Source organism: Podarcis melisellensis, assembly GCF_964234715.1.
Source record: "Podarcis melisellensis genome assembly, chromosome: 11".
In the NCBI taxonomy this organism is placed as follows: domain Eukaryota; kingdom Metazoa; phylum Chordata; class Lepidosauria; order Squamata; family Lacertidae; genus Podarcis; species Podarcis melisellensis.
Genome location: NC_138543.1, coordinates 33,425,856 through 33,447,564, shown reverse-complemented (window position 1 = coordinate 33,447,564; position 21,709 = coordinate 33,425,856). Strand labels below are relative to the sequence as shown.

At 42.6% G+C, this 21,709-nt stretch overlaps 1 protein-coding gene across 1 annotated transcript in view; it reads right to left on the bottom strand.

Moving 5' to 3' along the window:
- Positions 1-1,291: 1,291 nt before the first annotated feature.
- The window catches only part of MAP1B (microtubule associated protein 1B), a 74,288-nt gene continuing 53,870 nt past the window's right edge, over positions 1,292-21,709 (bottom strand). Inside the window, exons 5-7 of the mRNA XM_081929321.1 lie at positions 13,474-19,750; positions 9,906-10,144; positions 1,292-6,955 (exon numbers count right to left, since the gene is read on the bottom strand). Of these exons, the coding sequence (XP_081785447.1) occupies positions 6,800-6,955; positions 9,906-10,144; positions 13,474-19,750 (6,672 nt within the window). The 3' untranslated portion in view covers positions 1,292-6,799. The remainder of the gene's footprint in view (positions 6,956-9,905; positions 10,145-13,473; positions 19,751-21,709) is intronic.

The following is a 21,709-nucleotide window of genomic DNA, read 5'->3' as shown; positions in this document are numbered from 1 at the left end:
AGGTTACCCAGCAGCTACATGTGGAGGAGCGGGGAATCAAACCCGGTTCCCCAGATTACGAGACTACCGCTCTTAACCACTACACCACACTGGCTCCCAACTGGATCATAACAGCCATAATCGTAGCTGTCCAATGAGTCAGTTGCGAGGTCCCTGCCTTTCCACAGTTGCCTCTTCTCCAGGGTTTTTCCCCAAGCAGTCATGGATGATGTCTGTGCACAACCAATCTGTTCTGCTTTTTTCATTTCTCTGCATGTTCAAGGAGACCTGTGGGGGAGGCAAGCTTGTCGCAGGAGGGGGGGGGGACTCCCTGGATTCTTCAGCAGCCTGCCTCATCACTGCCTCTTGGTCCACTTCCTCTCCAGCCTCTGCTTCTGCCTCTGAGTTTCAACTGCTCTCTGCTACAGCCTCTTCCTGTTCACTAAAGCCTGTTGCCTCTTCAGATTCTGACACCTCCTCCTCCCAGTCTGCTCCCTCTTCTTCCTCTGACCACTCATGTGTCATTCCACCACCAATCCCTGGGCTCTGAGCCCTCTTCCCACCACACCTCTGCATCCAACCAGTCAATGACAGCCGCAATACTTCCAACAGCAGCCAGTCAGATGCCCCTGGGAAGGTCACAGGTAGGCTGTGATTGTGATGGCTACTCCACACCCCATTTGTCTCCCACATCTACTAACAGAATTCATCTGCTACATAATAATTACATCTAGCAACCCTTTCTTTCCTTTGCTGTTTCCAGGAATGCGATTTGAGAAGAGAGTTGAAAGTGCATCCTCATATAAATACAAAAAGAACCCAGACTGACACTTATAACTATTTTTGTATTTTATTGTGGAACTGAGCTTGTTTCCTTTACATCAAATATCCTCAACAGAAGAGGGGATATTGCACACAAATATCATAAAAGCACTACATATTACTTTCACTGGAAACTAATTTTCTACATTAGATATGACTGGATAGAATAGAGGTGATGAAGGATTATAAGACATAAAACCATACACAGCTGCAGACCGACACAAACAAGACCATTCGGAACAAGAGAGAGAGGAGTGTGTGAGGAGCTTCTCAGCCAGCAACAAGACTTTCTCGCCATGGTTTGGAAGAATAAATGGCTGCATGCAAACATGTGAAAGCATCCTGGAACTTCAGAATTGCGCTTTTACCAATGTGAGTACAGCCCAGTCTTGTATGAATAGAATGGAGCTCCTAAAGCTAATTCAGTGCAGAGAAGCATCCCCCCCCCATAAATGTTCAAGGTTTAGATGCTGCATTTTTATTTATTTAGTTAAAATCACAGCAAACTTTCTTCTTTTAAAATAGCAAGCATCTTTAACAAGGCAAATAATGCAATTTGCAAATGCGTTTTGAAGAACTGCTTGTTCCTGGTTTTTTGTTTTGTTTTGTTTTTGGGGTGGTTTGTCAACTATTCAGTGAGAATATTATCACTTACAGAAACTCTCTTTTTGTTCTGTAAGTGTAAAGATTGTATTCCCCCCCTCCCCATTGCTTAATAATGCCAGACCACAAAAACTACTATTTTCCTCTGAGCAAGAACTTCTGGTTACATATGGACAAAGAAGAGGCCTAGGACATAAAATTTATAATGCAGAGCGTCTCCTTGGAGCGGGAAGCATTGGGGCAGGGAGACTTGGAATTTTCCCCAGCAAATTTATTTTCTCAGTTCAGTGTTTTTAGGTTCCTAAACTGCTTAAGCTATTGAAGACAGCTAAATACATTCATATACACATTTGGATCCATTCACCACAGTATGAGAAGTTAAAAATAACTCAAAGAGACGAAGAATGGGAATGGAATCAAAAAGGTAGGAATTGTTGTAACCAGACCCACCATATGAAGACGAAAAGGCATGCAAAAGAAGATCCATTTTAGGCTACAGTCTTATGCACAATTACCTAGGAGTAAATCCCACCAAACTCTGGGGATTAGCTTCTGGGTAGACATGTATAGGACTGCACTGTCAAGTTGGGAAATGGACTGTGATCTCGCCTAAACAGTCACTGAATTTCATTCAATGGAATAGTACTATCATAAAGGCTACGATTAGGGGACTGTTACCAATGGGTAATACCATCATTTTCTAGAGTGCTATCAGCACTCAAATATTGACACATTAAAATTAGGCTAATCAATATTGAACCATGCTTCTAGTAATCTGTGCTGAGCAGCAGAGCTCAGAATCAGTATCCATGGCATTTCCTGGTTGACTGTCAATAAGCTAACTGTGTATGGCTGTAACTAACACAATTAGGTTAGTTGCACAGGCAAGAAAGGCATTAATTTGGTCAAGAGGAGTTTTTCTTTTTAATAAAAAAACAACACCGCCAAAATTGGCTGCCATTGAAAACTTGTGTGTGCGTAAAAAGCAGATTTGTTTAGAAAATTTATACCCCACTTTTGCAATCTTATTCAGAATCCTGAAACGGATAGCTCAGGCTATCCAAGGAAGGGGCTCCCCTTCATGGTGGGGGGATGGGTATCCATCTCATACACTTTCCATTGCCCTGTATCCTTGAAAAGATGTTCCTGAGGGTTCTTAAACCCCTAAGAGCCAGTTCTCAAGAAGCACATTGGGTTGCAGACCTGTGCGCATGTTTCTGTGTGCAGATTGATCAGGGACATGGCTTCTGCACAACTGAGATCTTTGAGATGAAGCCGTACAGAGTATCATTTTTTTTATATACAGGAAAATGTCTGCTGATCTCCAAGAGCTGAATGGGGCTATCAAACATTTTTGAGGCATTTAAAAGAAGAAGTAGTGCACCCAACATAAATACCTGATTAATTTTTTGTTCCTACAACAAAATATGTATGAGAACGATTGAGGATGTTCTTAGAGTGAAGGAATGTTAAGACCGGATTTGAACCCCACTGAGGCTGCAATCCTACATGCACCTATGTGGGAATAAGCCCCCCTTGAACTGAGTGGGGATTACTTCTGAGTTGGGCATACATACGACTGCACTGCTATGCTGATTTCAACTAATCTATGGGACTGCTGGTGTGCATATGACTAGAAAGACTACCACTTCTCGGAGGGCGTGGAGAGATGGCAGCTTCTCTTTTGTACATATTCATTTAACATTGCTATTTAGGGCTGAACTAAAAGAAAGTCTTCATTTTTTAATTAAAAGAAGCAGCTTGTTTGGAAACAGGCCAAGTGGCTACTTTCACATACTCGCTTGCTGTTAACGGCATTCTTCTATTTATTTATTTATTTGCAATATGTTTATAAAATATACTCCCACTAAAAATGATTTAATTTCTGCTTACATATAAAGTGGGGGGCAGATCATAAAACAAATCATTTCTGCACAGTTCATTGATAAATGGAATATTGTGTTAGTAACTTGGTAGACCCAAAGCTGCAGAACCCTGGAGACCTACTTGGGAATAAGCCACACTGCACTCAGCAAGACTTGCTGCTCGATCCATAACGGGATTAAGACTGTAAAAGGCCAATCCTCCTTGACCCTTTGCTAACAAGGCAAGCTCAGGATGTGGTGCAGTAACAACTGTGGCCAGCGCATCGGCACACTTAATGTGCTGTTGATGGTATTGTGCTAACTCATCCAGTGTGGGCGAGGGCACTGCCCAAGATGCACCACATCAGAGATGCTGTGTAGCTGGGCTACGAAAAGCTAGTGTTGAGCTGCAAAAGGGGCAGGCAGGAGTACCCAGGGCTCATCAGCTATGTAGCATTTCAGCTTCATGATGCCAGCAGTTTCAAATTACAGGTAGCGGAACTAACTTCCCCCACTTCAGGATTCTGCTTTAACTATACTGGGACAAACCACTCTGTGCTGTGGTGCAAATTCCTCTTTAGGTTTGAGCTGTTCACATTAGGAAAGAAGCATTGTACATACACTTAACTTAGAAATTCTGCCTCTTTCCACAGTACATTTCCCTTTGTCTTTCGTACCACAATCATATGGAATTTTTAAGGACGAGAGTCCCAAACTACTGCTAGTTGCTTCCATGTATATTATTCCAATAAAAGCAAAGAGACCACAAGAACACAAGCTTTTGAATGACCTGGGTGAAAGAATAAATAAAGTAGCATCGCTACAAAAGTCAAACAAAAATAAAATATTAGAACTTTTTTTTAAAAAAAATGCACAAAACATTTAACAAACAATATTTCACAGCATTAACTGGGCTAACACAGCCCAAATTAAAAGGGGGTTGTAGTAGTATGAAAAATAATTTTTAAAAATTAGCAGTGCAAATACACATCTATAAAATAAAAATAAACAATGTTAACCATTGAAATAAATTATAATAGAAAATAAAATGATATAAAATCCACTATTTAGGGAATCAAAGCCTTCTGCAAAAAAACAATTGGCACAGAACAAAGCAAATTCCTATTACGGCGGTCATGTAAATTCCTTACAAAACCACAAAATAAAGCGTAATGGATATTGTTATATGCAGTGATAACTGCGACCCAGTCCTCAAGATATTCTACCAGCACCAGTAAGATTTCCATGAAGCTTCAGGTACTACCACAGGTTCTGTGATGTCCTAACCCTTTGACAACTGCCTTAATAATGAGTAGCCTTCCCTCAAGCTGTGCGTGATAGTTGGCTTTTTTTAAAAAAATCAAAACTTCTGCCCCAAGGTAACACAAATTCTGTGACAACTGAAGCTTAATTCTGCAAGATGCATAAATTATGCACATTTGCATGACTTCTCTTATGTTGCATAATTAATTTTCTGACTGCTAATCTTGGGAAAATGCAAAAGGCTCCACAGGGTACCGAGATTCCCGCCAGCCACTCCTCTGGGTCCTCCCTGTAACCATAAGGGTTAAAAAGAGAGGAAGAGCGCTGAAATTCTCAGAAAGCTGAATTCTGTAATCAGCTTTTCTGCACCCTTCACAGAATTGCAACATTCACACAATCCTAGTTTTTCTTTTGGAAGGGATCTGTAAATACGGGGAGCACGAACTTGCTTGAGCTAATTTTAAGACAGGTACCAGGAGAAAGGAAAACCTACAGTAGGTAGAGCCAGTTCTTCTGCTGCCCCAACTAGTAGCCCTGAACAGTTGGAGGAGTGCATTGCAGCAGCATCCCAAAGAATGCCGCGGTGCAACTGCCAATCATAAGCTGCTTTCGTTGATACATCCCGCCTCCAAAAAAACATTGCCACAAGCAGGTCCTTGGGTTGCTTGTGCCCTTGGGCCAGCCCAGAACCTAGGCAGTCTCCTGGCGAAAAGGAAGCCAGCCTGCATTTTAGTTCTCGGGTTCTTTAATCACTGGCACATAATAGCATTTTTTAGTGTGCTCCCTGCAAAATTATTATCGGCAGTTAACTATGTTCAATAAATACAGTACTTCATTCTCACCAGAACCTCAAAATAACATTACGCACTTGTCTTACAAAACTACTTTAAAAAAAAAATCCCTTCACCTGATTTTTTTTTCTTTGCAATTTTCCTGTAAACAAAACTTCTGTTTAAAAATTCATCTATTAAAAGTTCGCACCTAGCTAAAAAAAAAAATCAAATCTGTACATTTGTTCCCATATTCGCTCTTAAATTAACAGTCAAAATAAGGTGAGACAAGGCTCCAAAAGACTGTACAGAGTGCAGAGAACCTTTTGCAACATTCTGTATGTGTTAATTTCTGGTACCGGGCGCACCCTTTCTTTCACAAGGGAAAAGGGGGAGGAGGAGAAAAAGCAGACTTTCAAAAAAAAAAAAAAGGCTTGCTGTTCAGGTGCACAAATGAAGTGCTCAACTTACATGCATAATTCATAGCACCAAGCTGTTTGACCAATCAGAGAGGTTTCCAGTAGCACACATGCACACGCATACTTCTGTACTGGTGTAACTATAATCCTACACAGATGTTTTTATAAACTTGCTATCTTGCATTTAAAAAATAAGTGCATCAAGTATCTTTGTACATTCAAGTCACATTCTAAGGCAAATTGTCTACCATAGGTACTCCCAACTGCTTTGGTATGTTGCTTCAGTAAACTTGAGTGTGACTTGGGTGTTTCAGCATGCAAGTTTGTCGAATTTAAGAGTAGACTAGATGTATTTTTCACTGGGAGCATGCCTTAGACCAACATGTTTGCATGTTAAACCGAATGGGGTTCAAACTACTTGCATATATTGCCTAGGAGAGTTCTGTGACGCGAATATGACATGTTCAAAGTGAAGTTGCCAACAGCAAGTGAGTGTTTTGTATCTTACGTCCCTTCAAAGCCACAATCGGTTTCATGTAATTTTCTAGCTAATTTTGTCACTAAATTAAAAACGCCTGCTCTTGCAGTAATTCAGACTAATGCAAACCTACATCTTTCTTTTTTATGTGATGGTAGACTGCAGGAAGCAATATATTGATTGCTTTGAGAGTAATGCAAAACTAATGATTTTATTCTCCTCTACTCCTCTCTCTCGCTTTCTCTCCCTGTCTTTCTCTCAAGGGCAAACGCCCCCATACCTGGCAGAAGTCAGCAGTGTTTGCTAGTGCATGGTTTCCAACTGTTCAGCGGAGATGAACCAGAATCTGCAGGTTTTGCAGTAATTTGAACCCTATGGTGGGAATACTGTTATTTCCCTTAGCAATCAGCAAAAGACTGGAAAAAAAAGATTAGTGACTTGCATCACTGTGATACAGTATAGCATTTGGCAGGTATATATATATATATAGTTCGGCAGCTGAATTAGATGGGTTACATTAGAAAAGGTGTTTTCAAATTGAAGAATGTCTGGAAACAAAGTTTAAGGTTGTGATGCAATGCTTTTTTTCTTTTTCTTTTTCTACAGTTCAATCTTGCATGCAGGGAAAGATTCATCTTGCATAACAACAGTGCTGCTGCTCGCCAGTACCATGATGTTAAGGTCCTGTTGTTTCTCGTGGGTCTCTTGATACCATTCCCTCATCACCTCCGAATCATGGGTAGGGATTAAGGTCACCTGCAATACAAGAATACGAGAACAGAGGACACATTAAGATCAAACAGAAGGCGGTATTAATGTGTGAGCAAGTCTTGAGAATACTGGCCCCCACTTTGAAAGAATACTTCTGTGGCTAACACCAGTAGCAATTAGGTGCAACAAAAACATTTAACAGAAGACGTGGATTTTGAGATGTTGAGAAATCTAAACTCTATCTCAAGGCATATGGTCCTTATGTAAACAAGACAGAGACTACTTGGGGTACAGTATAGAACTTCAACCTCTACTATTGTGAAATGGGAGCCTCTGACATTTTAAGTACTAAGTTCTACATACCCACATTTTTCAAAATACTGAACACATAATGTGCAACACTATCACATTTTTGTATGGCTGAGGGCATCTTTAGCCCCATCCACGGAAGAGCTGCTTCTCCATAACTGGCCTCGGCCCATTATAATTGTTAATTAATTACCTTCTGCATGTGTGTCTTGAGGCAATCTACACAACACAGTAAAAATAGTTAAAGCAGAAAATAACAGCAAATGAACTAAAAATAAAATAATATAGAACAGTGTTTCCCAACCTTTTGGGGGCAAAGGCACACTAGTTTCATGAAAAAAATCTCGAGGCACACCACCATTAGAAAATGTTTAAAAAATTAACTGTGTGCCTATATTGACTATATATAAAGTAACTCTCTTTAATAGGCATCAAATAAACACAAAGAAAGTATTTTATAATTACTTTATTATGAAATAGGATGCACCTACTTTTTTGGGGGGGGGGAAATAAAGGAAAAGGCTTGCCAACACGAGCGCGGAGCACGGGGCGTCCTCCGAAGGGCGCCCCGTGCTCCGCGCTGCCAGCTGCCGCCCGCAAGCCTTGCGCTCCTGGGGGGAGATCCCCCGGGTGCGCAATGCTGGCCAACACCAGCGCGGAGCATGGGGCGTCCTCCGAAGGGCGCCCCGTGCTCCGTGCTGCCAGCTGCCGCCCGCAAGCCTTGCGCTCCTGGGGGGAGATCCCCCGGGTGCGCAAGGCTGGCCAACACCAGCGCGGAGCACGGGGCTTCCTCCAAAGGGCGCCCCATGCTGCCGGCTTCCGCCCCGCAAGCCTTGCGCTCTGGGGGGGGAGATCCCCCGGGTGCGCAAGGCTTGCCGACACCAGCGCGGAGCACAGGGCGTCCTCCGAAGGGCGCCCCGTGCTCCGCGCTGCCAGCTGCCGCCCGCAAGCCTTGCGCTCTCGGGGGGAGATCCCCCGGGTGCGCAAGGTTGCCCAACACCAGCGCGGAGCACGGGGCGTCCTCCAAAGGGCGCCCCGTACTCCGCGCTGCCAGCTGCCGCCCGCAAGCCTTGCGCTCTCGGGGGGAGATCCCCCGGGTGCGCAAGGCTGCCCAACACTAGCGCGGAGCACGGGGCGTCCTCCAAAGGGCGCCCCGTACTCCGCTCTGCCAGCTGCCGCCCGCAAGCCTTGCGCTCTCGGGGGGAGATCCCCCGGGTGCGCAAGGCTTGCCGACACCAGCGCGGAGCACGGGGCATCCTCCGAAGGGCGCCCCGTGCTCCGCGCTGCCAGCTGCCGCCGGCAAGCCTTGCGCTCTCGGGGGGAGATCCCCCGGGTGCGCAAGGCTGGCCAACACCAGCGCGGAGCACGGGGCGTCCTCCAAAGGGCGCCCCGTGCTCCGTGCTGCCAGCTGCCGCCGGCAAGCCTTGCGCTCTCGGGGGGAGGTCCCCCGGGTGCGCAAGGCTGGCCAACACCAGCGCGGAGCACGGGGCGTCCTCCAAAGGGCGCCCCGTGCTCCGTGCTGCCGGCTTCCGCCCGCAAGCCTTGCGCTCTCAGGGGGAGATCCCCCGGGTGCGCAAGGCTTGCCGACACCAGCGCGGAGCACGGGGCGGCCTCCGAAGGGCGCCCCGTGCTCCGTGCTGCCGGCTGCCGCCCGCAAGCCTTGCGCTCCCGCCGCCCGACTCGCCCGCCTCCCTCCCACAGCACACCAGGCAACGTCTTGCGGCACACTAGTGTGCCGCGGAACACCGGTTGGGAAACACTGATATAGAAGGACACACTCATGGCAGAGGCCTATTAATCCAGTTGAGAAAGCTTGACCATTGTGTTGGGTTATTGAAATGTTACCCCAAAATGGCTCACAGAAAACCAGTTTCCAAGCATTGAGCACAATGTTTAAAAATGTACTTAAGCCATACTAAAAATCTTGGATATAGAACATGAAACCATTAAAATATATAGTAGACACACAAAATTGGGTATGGCTTGCATTTGAAGACATGAGACTACCACATTGTATCTAGTTCTGCACTTAAACATCATTCAAAGTCTGAAAAAGGCACCTACAGTAAGGTTTTGGTAATATGCAAATAGTCAATTAAAATGTATGATTAGTAATTAACACAAACTGTGGAAGATTAAGAGAAAAAACAATTTTCAATATAGCTCTAGTTGTTGTTTTAAATCATGAGCTTATGAGAACACTTTCCTCCCCACTGGCTGTATTCACATGCCATGGTAAACCATAATTATTGATTTACAGTGAACACACAGACAATTGCTAACTTGATCCTCTCCTAGCAGGGTCGGAGCAGCAAAGCAGAAGTCCTGGCAACTCAACTAAAGACTGCTTTGTTTTCCTCCAATTGAATTGCCATGTGAAGCCAAGGTTTGTTCTTGTTTTGCCAACCATGGTTTGTTTGGGAGAAATAAACTATGATTCCTGACTCAGAAACAATGCTAAGTCTGTGCTTGTTTTTCCATGGGAGTGATTTTTATAGTAATGATAAACCATGCATTCTGGTTTTACCATGGCATGCAAGAGGGTCACTGTGACCAGAAAAAGCTTGAAGAAACTTGTTATCAAATATGAGGCACCTCTCAGCATCTTGTTTTAGGAGATTTCTCAAAGTTCCTTGTCACTTTTTTATCTCTTCAGATTTTAATTCACAAATACTGGAGAGCCTACCTGCATGTTGCTTCCCCACTGAGCCTTGCCCTCCAGCAGAGAATCCAGGACAGCCCTGCTCGGTTCTTCAGCAGCAGGATCATTCCCACTCACCACGTAGTAGGATGACCTCACCCTCTTGAAAAACTCTACATCAACATTCTTGCTGTTGCTGTGGTTGGGAATATAGACCAGATCCAAATACACAGGAGGTCCTGGAGGCACAGCTATAGATTTTGTTTGCTTTACAGTTCCAGGTCCTTAAAAAAAAGCACACAAGTACACACAAGGGTCTTGTCTGAGTTATTGATGAGAAAATGTGGCCTTAGAAAACACATAATTTAAAGTTGGACAGAACTAGCTTGTCACACTTTGACTGTGGAACACATATTCCCCAATGAATACTACTGACTCTTAAAAGATTTGCTAAAATATGACAGTTAAAGAATCAAAGACTGCTTAGTGAGGAGAACAAGAGGGGGAAATATAGCTGATCAGTTCTTATATAGTTTTGTTTTAAACCCTCATCATCAGGTACTTTGTATCATGTAACAGGATTGTTTAATTCAAGAATTGTCATGCAGAAACTGTCATTCAAAAAAATAGGATTCTTCAACAGAATTTATGGAACATCAATTTTTTTGGGAAATTCCTGAAGGAGGTCCTTCTATTATACAGTTTTCAAGTTGGAAGAACTACTGTCCCAAATGTCCCACTGTTCCCAAAGGTCACTCAGATGTTGGAACCAGGAAAAGGTTGACCCAGACCATTAGGATGAGAGCTCTAAGCAAAACCATGGCAGAACAGTAGCACCTTGCAAGATATATAAAAGCAGCAATGCAACTGCGTTTAGGAACTGAAAGTAAGATTTTCTAAAAAGAACTTTTGGGAAAGGGGCCGGGAAGAAATCATGAGATCAGTTGCTCAACTTGTTCAAAAGATGTAGGTTGTGTTTACGTTCAGCACCTTCCAAGTTTGTGAGGTCAAGTACTCATTCTCACCAGCCACAATTCAACATTATGCAATTTCTCATGTTATTCATCTTTGTTGTTGTTTAATGCTCCTATTGCACAACAGCACTCCCCAAAAATTAAACAAGAAGGGGAATGGGAATCAGTATATGGCTTCCTATATAAAGAAGTAGAAATACTAGGAGATTCAGTATCACAGTGGATGCTAATCAAATACAGCATAGGAGAATATGCAAAATGAAGTTAGGACTGGCTGGGTATTGTGCTACCACAGTACTGTGCTACCATTGTACTTCTTCCATTCATGAAAAAGAAACTGGTAATACAAGGCTAATAGAGATAGGATATACAGAAGCAATAGCACATGCTAACTGCAGTGCTAGTTCTGCAAAAAAGGCAGGATACCAAAGGCAAAATGGGAAAGCCATTCTGGTTTGGTTTGGTTTTTTAAAAGGCTGACAATTAGCAGCTTCTAATGCTTACAGTTCTTTCAGAAAATATGAGCTAAGGCACCAGGGGAGTGCATGATGAACATGGATTACATCTATGTGTATGCTTGCATGCACCCATCTTTTTGCTATTTCTACTGTTCTAGGCATTCATGAAAATTCAGGAAGATCTGCCCATAGGCTTCACTCTGTAAACAAGAAATAGCTCTAATACATATTCCACCTTCCTCACTTTTCACTATAGTTCTTCTAGCAATCAATACAATACCAAACTCTTTGATGGGCACCTCTGGACCTTTTCTTGTAGCCAGTTGCTTGGCTGCCTAAAATGTACACAGTGTTTCATTTCTACAATGAGGGATGTTATAGGTCAAGGCATTCTCAGAAACCTTTTACCTGCTAACTGGACCCTTATTCTTTCCAAAGTAACAATAATGTACATGGTATCTAAGCCTTTCCTTCTTTCTGGAACAGATTTTACTAGCACAATGTAAACCATAGCAGCAGCATTTTTACTGCCTAAGGTGTGAGTAACATACCTTTAGCTTCAAACACCTGTATGTGCATTGACCACAACATTCAACTTCTATCACTATTTTGGGAAGCAGCCCTGCCTGCTTTTGAGCCACTGTGTGTCTTCCCAGTCCAACCTGTTATTCAGGACTGAATTAAAACAATCGGGAAAAAGCTATGCCCCTACCCATTTACTATAAAGGGGAATATAAAAGTGGCTATAATATAATTCCCTTTTCACAGAGGTGGGTGTAATTTGCAGACATAGGAGCCTACACAGATGTTAAATGTAGCAGCACATTGTCCAAACTCTATGGCATTACACAGTAAGTAAATAAGTAATAATAATAATAATAATAATAATAATAATAATAATAATAATATAAAATATCCATAGCAAGCATTTCTGCCATGTCAAATCTGGATCTATTCTCAGTCATTCTTCAATAACAAATGGATAAACAAATATCCATGAATAATTAACGTTTGACCAAAATACTGTTAAACTATACAATGGATGGCATCAAAATTATGGAAAGCAAAAGCAGGAACTTATGTAGGTTTATGGTTGCATATGTGAAATGATTGTTTTTAATAACCAATGTATAAGCATAGGTACAAAAAACAGGCAACAGAATTCATACTTAAAACTAAGCCAAACCATAGATAACTGTGAACAATCAAGCATGTCTGGGCCCAGAGGTAAAATAACAGCCACTTTGCTCTTCCCTGCTGCTTCCATACCCAAAATCAGCCCATGGTTTCACTTAGCATTACATGCAAATCTGAGCTCATGCTATGTATCTGCAAAATAAGTCACGAATGGTAAGCAAAGAGCCAATCTTGGCTACAACTTGTGGTTTGTTCGGAGTGGATGAAACCATGAACACATATGTTCACACATATTGCTAAGCCAAGTCATGGTTTAGCTCTGGGTAGCATGGCGGCAACAGGACTGGGAGAGAAGGGGGAAAGCCATGATTTTTGCTCCAGGATGCCTCATGATTGCAGTTTGCCTTAGTTTGCCTTAGCATGATGTGCAAACTGGCCCGCTATCATAGCCACGTTCTCTTTAGATGATCGTTTCACAACATAGGTTGAATCTGTAGCTGAAGCAAACAAGTGCTGCATCTAGGGTAGGACTAGATCCTTCTGGCCAGATCCTTCTCTGCTCCTAGCTTCGCAAGGCCATATTTGACAGGTGGGGCTGCCCACCTGTCAGTCACAGTGAAAACAAACAAATGGGTGTTTTGAAGTTCTGAAGTTGAGGCTTCAAAGCACGATGCAGGGCTTGCAAAGAGCCCCGTGTCATGCTTTGAAGTATCTGAGGCTTTACCAGTGGCTGATGGGAAGAAGAGCTGAAGTCTGCTGCCTGCAGCCGTCAACTGTGTCAGAGAGTTCCCCACAGGGATCGCGCTAGCACAGACGAGCCATTAGCAGATGAGAAGCAGAGCCAAAGCATGCTTTCTGCTTGAAAGCACACAATTAGGAGTGCACTTTGAGGCTCCTCATTTTGCACTTAGCAGCCACATCTCTGCCTGCACATGACGTCAAGTGTGGGGCAGATGGGCGGGGCTGGCTGGCCAAAGTATGGCCCAAGGGCTGGAGACTCCCCCTCCCCTGCTCTTTGGAATTAACCTTGCCATTTCGTCTTACCTGCAGTTGCGGTCTTTGCCGACTTCGATGTTGTAGAGTTGGCTGCATTCTTTGTCTCCTTATCTTTCTCCTCATTACGGGAAGATTTTATCTCTGGAGTAGAGACATTTTTGGCAGCTTTCTCCACGGATTCCTTCTTCTTTGGAGAAGCTGTTCTGGAAACTTTATCCAGCGAATCCTTCAAGCCAGCAGGCTTTGGTGAAGCCACCTGTTTTGATTTGCCATCGCTCTTCTTGGAAGGAGAGGAAGACTTGGTCTTAGTGCCCTGCTTTTTCGTCTTTGTCTTTTCTTTCAGATCCTTCCTCAATGGTTTGCCTAAGTTCTGATCGATAGGCAAGGCTTCTGGGTCTACCATGGAGACGTCAGGGTGTCTAGGCGACGGACTGCGATCTTGCATGGGGACTGGCGGAGGGTCAATGTGTTCATATGTAATGGTTTTATCTGTTGGAATAGTTTCAGATTCATCTTCCGAGTCAATGTTAGCATCTGCTGTAATCGAAGGGCACTCTTCTGTTTCGGGCGGCACGTCTGAATCCGTCTGTGATGGGGCAGATTCGCTGACGGAGGTTGGAGGAGTTTCTCCACACAGGCGTGCTTGCTGTTTCCCCCCTGAAGGCGGCTGTGCTCCTCCAGACTGAGTCAACGGCTTCTCTTGCTCTTGAGACTGTTCTTCACTAGCAAACCATTCCAAGGGGTTAGGGTTGATAAAGGAGGGAGAAAGTTCTGTTTTGGGATGCTTGTATTCGCAAGATGTAACGAGGCACAAATCAACATCTTGACGGGTTTCTGGTTTTTCTGAAACAAAGTACTTATCAGCCTCATGGTGGTAGCTAGCAGTGTCCGGGGATCTCATGGCTTTCCCACTCACTTCGTAAGAGTAACTGACAGTCTCAGATGACTTGCTAGTTTTCCCAGGGGTCTCATAAGAATAGCTGGCTGCCTCAGGAGATATGTGTGTTTTTCCAGTGGTCTCATAAGAGTAGCTGACAGACTCAGATGATCTGGTGGATTTTTCATAGGAGTAATCAAAGGCTTCTGGTGACTTGGTGACTTTCTCTGTTGTTTCATAGGAGTAACTATCAGCCTCAGGTGATCTGGTGGTTTTCCCTGTCGCAACATAGGAATAATCAAGAGCTTCAGGGGATCCAGTGGTGTGCTCTGTTTTGTCATAGGAATAACTAACAGCCTCAGGTGATCTGGTGGTTTTTCCAGTTCCATTATAAGAATATTTAAGAGCTTCAGGCAATCTGGTTGTTTCCTGAATGTCTTCCTGGTCCGTAAAGGCTAAAAGCTCTTGGCTATGTTTTGTTAAAGGGTCTTCAACTATTGAGGTATGATAACCAAATGATTTGTCGGGGGACATGTGCAATGATAATGGAGGTGAGTGGCAAGCAGCAGTAGTTGTTTTCATCACAGGAGGTGAATCTGAAAAACCAGGTGAGTATAGAGGAGAAGATTCCCGTGGTGTTAGTGGAGATAAATCAGATTTTGGTGAAAGTTTTTCTCCAAGGCTGTTCACTTTTTCTGATGGAAATGCAGAATGTAAGGGCATATCACTAGGCTGAGTGACACCTGATATAGTTTCTTCTTGTAGTGGAGAACCTGCCTGTGATGGTGTATGAGCAGAGGAGGAAGAGGGTGAAGCTTCTATCTGAGATACTGAAATAATCTCAGAAATATCCTTGTCATTGCCAAAACATGCTTGTTCCACTGGTGATATTTTATTTGCAAAAGGGTGCTCCTGCATGTCTGTAGGGCTATAATCGACTTCAGTTGGACCATTTTCAGATATATGGTGCATAGTAGCACCTACTATTGGATGTTCAGGAGACTGTCTGCTGAAGTCCATTGCCAAAGAGTGCTCAGGAGAATCTTGCCCAAATTCTACTGACATAGTTGATTGCTCAGGAGACCTATGATCTTGAACTGGTGTCCTTGATTTTGCTGTTTTAGGGGAGAAATCTGGGGGAGAAATGGACATAGGTCTTGGGCACTCCTCTTTAGATGGAGACATTTCTGTTTCCTGAAATGTTGTTGGTGTCTGAACAACAGATACAGAAAGAGAATCGTCTACTTCAGTAGAATGTGGGGATCCAACTTCAGCATGCAATGAAGGAGATACATCATCTGTGGTTGGTTCTGGGAATGAACTAGTAGCAACAGATGCTGTGGAAACGGAGGCAACTCCTTCAATATGTGAATAAGTGTCTTCTGCTACAACTTCATCAACAGGTGTTGCAGATTTATCAGAGACTGTACCTTCAGAGATTGACATCTTGGTGTCTTCTTTGAAACAACTAAAATGACTAATATCTACCTGTGTAGGAGAAACCTCTCCTAGCTTCTTTTCATCCAAAACCAATGAAGGCTGAGTTTCTGAAGTTTCTAAGTCATCCTTTTTCTTTTCTAGGACAAAGTCCAGTTTTGTTGGTGAAAGCTGTACATCATTTTCAACTTGCTGTTCTTGGAAAAGGTTTGTAGAAGCAGCATCAGAAACTGGGCTCTTCTGTGAAGGAGAACCATCTCTTTCACTCTTCTTTTCAAAGGGACTGTCAGTTTCTCTAGCAGAAGATATTACATCACCACTCAAAAATGCATCATAGGAAGACTCTGAACCAATCAGCGGGGGGCTTCGTAAAGGTGAGAGCACTTTTTCAGAAGGCAATTCAGAGTCAGGCACTGGTTCATCCATTGGGCTTAGTCTGTGTTTTGTAATATTATCTTTGGTATCACTAACTTCAAAGCTGAATGAAGCATCTGCTTTTCCAGTAGTTTCAGAAGGAAGTTGACTTGATTTTTCATCTGTGGGAGATTGATAATATGGTGTGTGTCCAGCACTACCAGCAGCTGATTGTGAAGGGGACACAACTTCTAATGTTTTTTCGTCGGGACTGGGGCAGTGCTCTTCATTGGTTTCATGTTTTTCAGAGAGTGCTGTGAGAGCTGCAGGTTCCGATGTCACTTTAATCTCATTGGGAGTCAGTGAAAAGTTCACACTACGTTCACTCAGAGGTGTTTTAGCAACAGGTGACAGAGGGGTTGGACTTTCATCTGGACTCTTAGTTGGGCTATGCTTGTCATCCAAAGCTTCTGAAATTTCTAGTTTACTAGTACTCTTGACTTCACTTTCTCGTTGGCGGTACAGATCTTGGAAGGAAGATTTGCCAAATTTGTCTTCCTCTAAGGAAGAAGACGGTGAAATTGTAGAAGCTGAAACATTATAGTCTTTGCCCTCAGTAGCATCAGTTTTAGATCCTTCAGATAGCCCATTGAAAGCATCAGGAAGGGGAGAAAGTTTAGTCCTAGTAACTTCTTGAGAGTACAGTGTTGATTCATACTTGGTAATGTTAACATATTCTTGGGAAGGGGAGTCACTTTCCTCATTATTAGTCTCATCACTCATCACATCCCTTGGAGTTGACATTTCATCCATTGGAGTTGGCTCACTGGATATTTCAATGGTGGACTGGGTATAACCTGAAGTAGCAGTGAATTCCTCAGGCTGGTCTTCTCTGTTTTCTTCATCTGAAACAGTTGCTTCACTTTCTGAACCACCAGGTAGCGTTTCATCATGGATTGAAGATGCTGGTTCTTTAGCAGGAGATGGAGGTTCTGAGTACTTAGCTGGAGTGGTTAGGTGCATGCCATATTTATCATCAATCTCACCAGCTTCTGCTGCTTTGTCCACCACAGCCATAACATAATCCTCTTCAGCTTCTATTTTTTCAGTTTCATCTTCATCTCTGACATCCTCAGTTTTGTCTTCCTCCTCATTCTCTTCTGTTTCTGCCTTTTCAACCATTTCATCTACATGTTCTTCGTCTCGCTCTTCACCCTCTGCTCTAAATTCTGCTTTTTCATCATATCTCAAATCTTTAGCTTTTTCATGCTCAAATGCTCCAGCCATTTCTTTTTCAGTCTCCCCATTTTCTATTTTATCCTTCAGGTCTTGTTTTCTGAGGCCTAGTGGTGCCTCTTCTTCCTCATTGACAACTTGTTCTTCAGCTTCCTCTGTCTCAGCCTTTTCTTCATAGTCCCCTGCCTCAGAAGATTCCTCAAGACCTGTTCCTTCATCCTCAAACTTTTCATTGTCATCAACCCTGTCCTTTTCTACAGGCTCCAGCTCTTCAGGAGTTTGTTCACATTCACCCTCAGGTTCAGTGGTAGTTATGCCTTCATCAGGAGAATCAGCAGGCCCTTCTGTTTTTTCTTTCTGAACTTCATAATCCTTTTGTTCTATATCAGTTAACTTGCCTTCTTTTTCTATTATCTCTACCTGAGGCTTTGTTTCCTTTACTACTTCAACTTCTTCAGCTTTTAGTTCTTCAAAGTCTCTGGTTAAATCTTCTGGTGAAGACATAAGGGACCTCTCCGCTTCGAGTTCTTTTCCAGCAGCTGCAACACCTACAGCTGCTACCGTGGCAGCGACAGCTCCCAGAGCAGCCACTGCAGCAGGCGTTTCGGCAACCTTGATCTCTTTCTTTGCTGTCTTGCTTTTAACTTTTTCTTTTGGTTTCCCAACAAGCCCACTTTCTTTCCTGACAGACTCTTCCTTCTTTTGTGGCTTTGGCTTTGTTGTAGTCTTTTTCGATTCCGGCAGAGAGGCAGATGTTTTCTTTGTTTCTTTGAGAAGCTTTTTGGGCTCCTTCTTTTCTTCTTTTTTGCTCTCCTTTTTCTCTTCTTTTTTAGATTCTTTTGGGGGAGCTTCTTTCTTTGATTCTTTTTTAGATTCTTTCTTCACATCTTTCTTGGTATCTTCCTTTTTAGGCTTTTCCTCTTTCTTAGCCACTATCCTTTCTTCTCTCTTAGACACCTCTTTCTTTGGCTTTTCTTTCTCCTCTTGCTTTTCCTCAGATTTTACTTTCACTTCCTTTCTCACATGCTTCTCCTTTACTACTTTTGGTTTGACATCTGCTGCTTGTTTTTCAATTGTTTCAGATTTTGCCAGCTGCTGTTCCTTAGCTGTCAGATCCTTTTCTGTCACAGAAAGCCTAGTCTCAGCTTTTGTTGGTTTGTCCTTTTTTGTGGTTGTTTTTTCTTTACTTTCTACCCTTTGAGTCTTTTCAGGTGGACTAGTCTTCCCTGTGTCAGACGTCTCCTCTCTTGATTCTTTTCTGACTGTCTTGCTAGACAGGGATTTTGCAGCCGGCTTAAGACTTTCCTTACTCTCTGCTCGCTGCTTCAATTTAGTTTGTTTTACTGCTGGGCTCACCATGTTACCCGTTAGGTCTTTCTGTGTAACTGTTGGTTGCTTAAGAAAGTCTAAATGTTTGAGTTTTTCTAGTCCATCTAGTATGCTATATTGGGTACTGTTTCCTGGGAAAAGAACTCTGATTATTTTTTCAGCAGGGTTTGCAGGATGCCATACAATCAAGGATGAGATGGAAGTCAAATAGGAAACTGGGATGTCTACCTCCTGACCATTTGGTAGCACCAGCTCAGCTTTATCTTTGCTTGTACCCGTCCACTGATGCATAAAATATTGCATCTCTTTGCTGCTTTTGACTGGGTTGAGCACATACATCTCAAGCTTCCCTACTCCCATTTTTTGGAAAAGGATAATAGGCTCAGTGCTGTTTGCCACATTTCTAAAAAGAGGCTCTGGTTTCACAGACAGCTTATTTAAGTACTGCAGGGTAAAGCAAGCCTCCTCTACACTTCTTTTTAACTGAAAATTAGGATCGGGGTTTCCTAGGCTTTCAGGGGCATTAAGGAATACAACTCCTAAATCAGGTGAAATTAGATTTTTCATCCAGTCACTGTTGGTAGTGGAGCCTTGAGACTGTTCCTCTTCTAATTCAGCTATTTTCCGTTGCAACATGCTATTAATCCCTGGCAGGTTATCATCTCCAATGTGGGTGAGCAGAATTGAATCCACTCTGTCCAAATGTCGAATGAGTTTCCAAAAACAAGATTTTCTTTCTGACCCCCCGTTGATGAGCATGTTGAATCCATTGACTGCAAATAATGCAGAATCTCCTCTTCCACCTGGGAAAATGTAACAACAAGGTTTTGAAAGCTTCAGGAAACCTCCAGATGTTGGTGGCTCCAAGATATCAAAAGGTGATGGCACTTCCACTGATTCTGACAGGTACTCTGTGAATTCAGAAAGTCCTTCCATTTCAGGCAAGATAGAGGCAGAGTTTAGCTTAATGTTGATGAAATCTTGAAGGTTGTGTCTGTCTAGGTTTGAATTCTTCCAATCCCCTTCCTCTGGGCAGAATAGTGTTAAGCTCGCTTTGTTGGCAGGATGAGTCGTGCTCAATAACTCTCCAATCTGGGGTTGCAAAACATAAAGGGGAATGTTATGCGTCAATTTACACTAAATTGTAGTCACTTTTTATAAAACTAAAAGGCAGTTCTCAGGACTCCCTAAAGCCTCAAAAGAAGGAAGACTTCTTAATGTACTCTATTTGAAGAAGAAAGGCAGGTCCGTGCTCAAATATTTTTTAAAAATACATTTCTCTTATTCATTCAGATTCCAGTAGCTGCAGTGAATTCTCCCCCAATGGATTCTCCATTTACTACCACAGAGGAAGCACTTGGACATGCATACCTGTGCACACATTGCTGTTTTCTTCATTTAAATGAACGAGTAAACTTGCATCTCTGGGTTGTGTGTGGAGTGCACACCAAGAAATGGATTCAAGAGACAGTTTAGAGGAGGCTATGATTCAGATGACTGGCAGGTGGCAAGAGACATAGATAGTTGCAGTTGGTGGGGCAGGGCGGTGGCACTTACCTAATCTCCTGCCACCAGTACTGCTGTGATTTAGTGGGAGAGAGAGGTACAAATGTGCAAGTAGGAATACAGGATTGGCTCTGTGTTCTTGCACCATGAAGACCTCATCACCGCCTTGCCCTTTTCCACCCCAGTAAGCCATGGTGCTGTTGACAGGTCAGGTGAGCATCGCTGCCCCATCCCATAGGTATGCCTGTCCCAATCCTTGCTTGCTTTTAGAGGAGCAGTAAAACTGGCATTATTCTAGTGGGCATTGGGGGGTATTTATATTTCTTTTATTGTTGGTTGCTGCTTTTAGTATTTTTTCATAATTTTTTGATCACAATAACACTCTCCCCCCTCCTGCGATGCCCAGCGACTGATAATCAGAAGCACAATGCTTGTTTCTTTATTGCATTAAATAATTGCTTGTTGCTCCATTGCTGTTTGATTATTGTTTTATGGTTATAAGCTGCTCTGCTTATGTGTACAGAAAGGCAGGAGACAAATGCCATAAAATAAAATAAAAATTCAGTACACTAAAGGGATGGTTTAGATCAAGGAATTAATTGGTCATGCCAAGAATCCTGGCCCACAAATTTAATTAGCTAGCAGAATGGAAAAGGACTATAAATAACCATAAGCACATATTTATTTCCTTTGGAGATTCAAGCACTTGTTATGTATTTTAATATATAGTTTTTTAATTATTTATTTTGAAAGAAACTGTTATGAAAGTCATAGAGCAGATGTTTTGCTCCTGAGAAATAATCCACCCAACATCTATATAAAAATAAAATAGTAACAAAATAAAATAAAGAAGACCAAACAGATGTTTTGTCTTCATATGTCACTAAAACTGCATATATTACCATCTTATGGGATATAAATAGATATTATCCAAATGTCAAGCAGAGAAGCCAAAACACTATTATTTAATAGAGTAGCAAACACTCAGGAGAATAAACACTGCAAGATACAAGAGGAAAGCCAATAAAAGGCACCAGGTTTTCTAGAATATAATCCAACAGAAGCATTTATAAGACATGATCTAGGTTTTTCCTTTAAATGTTATGACATATTGATAATGGAAGCCATCCTCATTTTTTAGTATGCAAAACTGGGGTATCAGCAGACCTGCAACTTTATCAAATTTCATTTTCTTTCAGTGTTGCTTCTCATTTTTTTTCCAAAACAAATATGTGTATGTCCTTGAGACAGAATCCTGAAGTAGCCTGCCTCAAGGATTGCAAAGTGGACATCTGATAAAAGAAATTAGCATATTAAATTAGAAAAAACTGGCCAGGGTCATAAAATAGGTGGCTGGGTTGTTTGTTGCTAAGAAGAGAAACAATGTGAGACTTCATGTCAAAGCAATCAGTATACCTCTTTAATAAGGTATATTTTCGTGGGCAATATTCCAGTAAGCAGCAGCAGATTGTCCAGCAGATTTATAGTTTGCATGAAGCTAATACTTAAAAAATGTTCTAGGAACTGTTTGGAATGAAGAAGCAC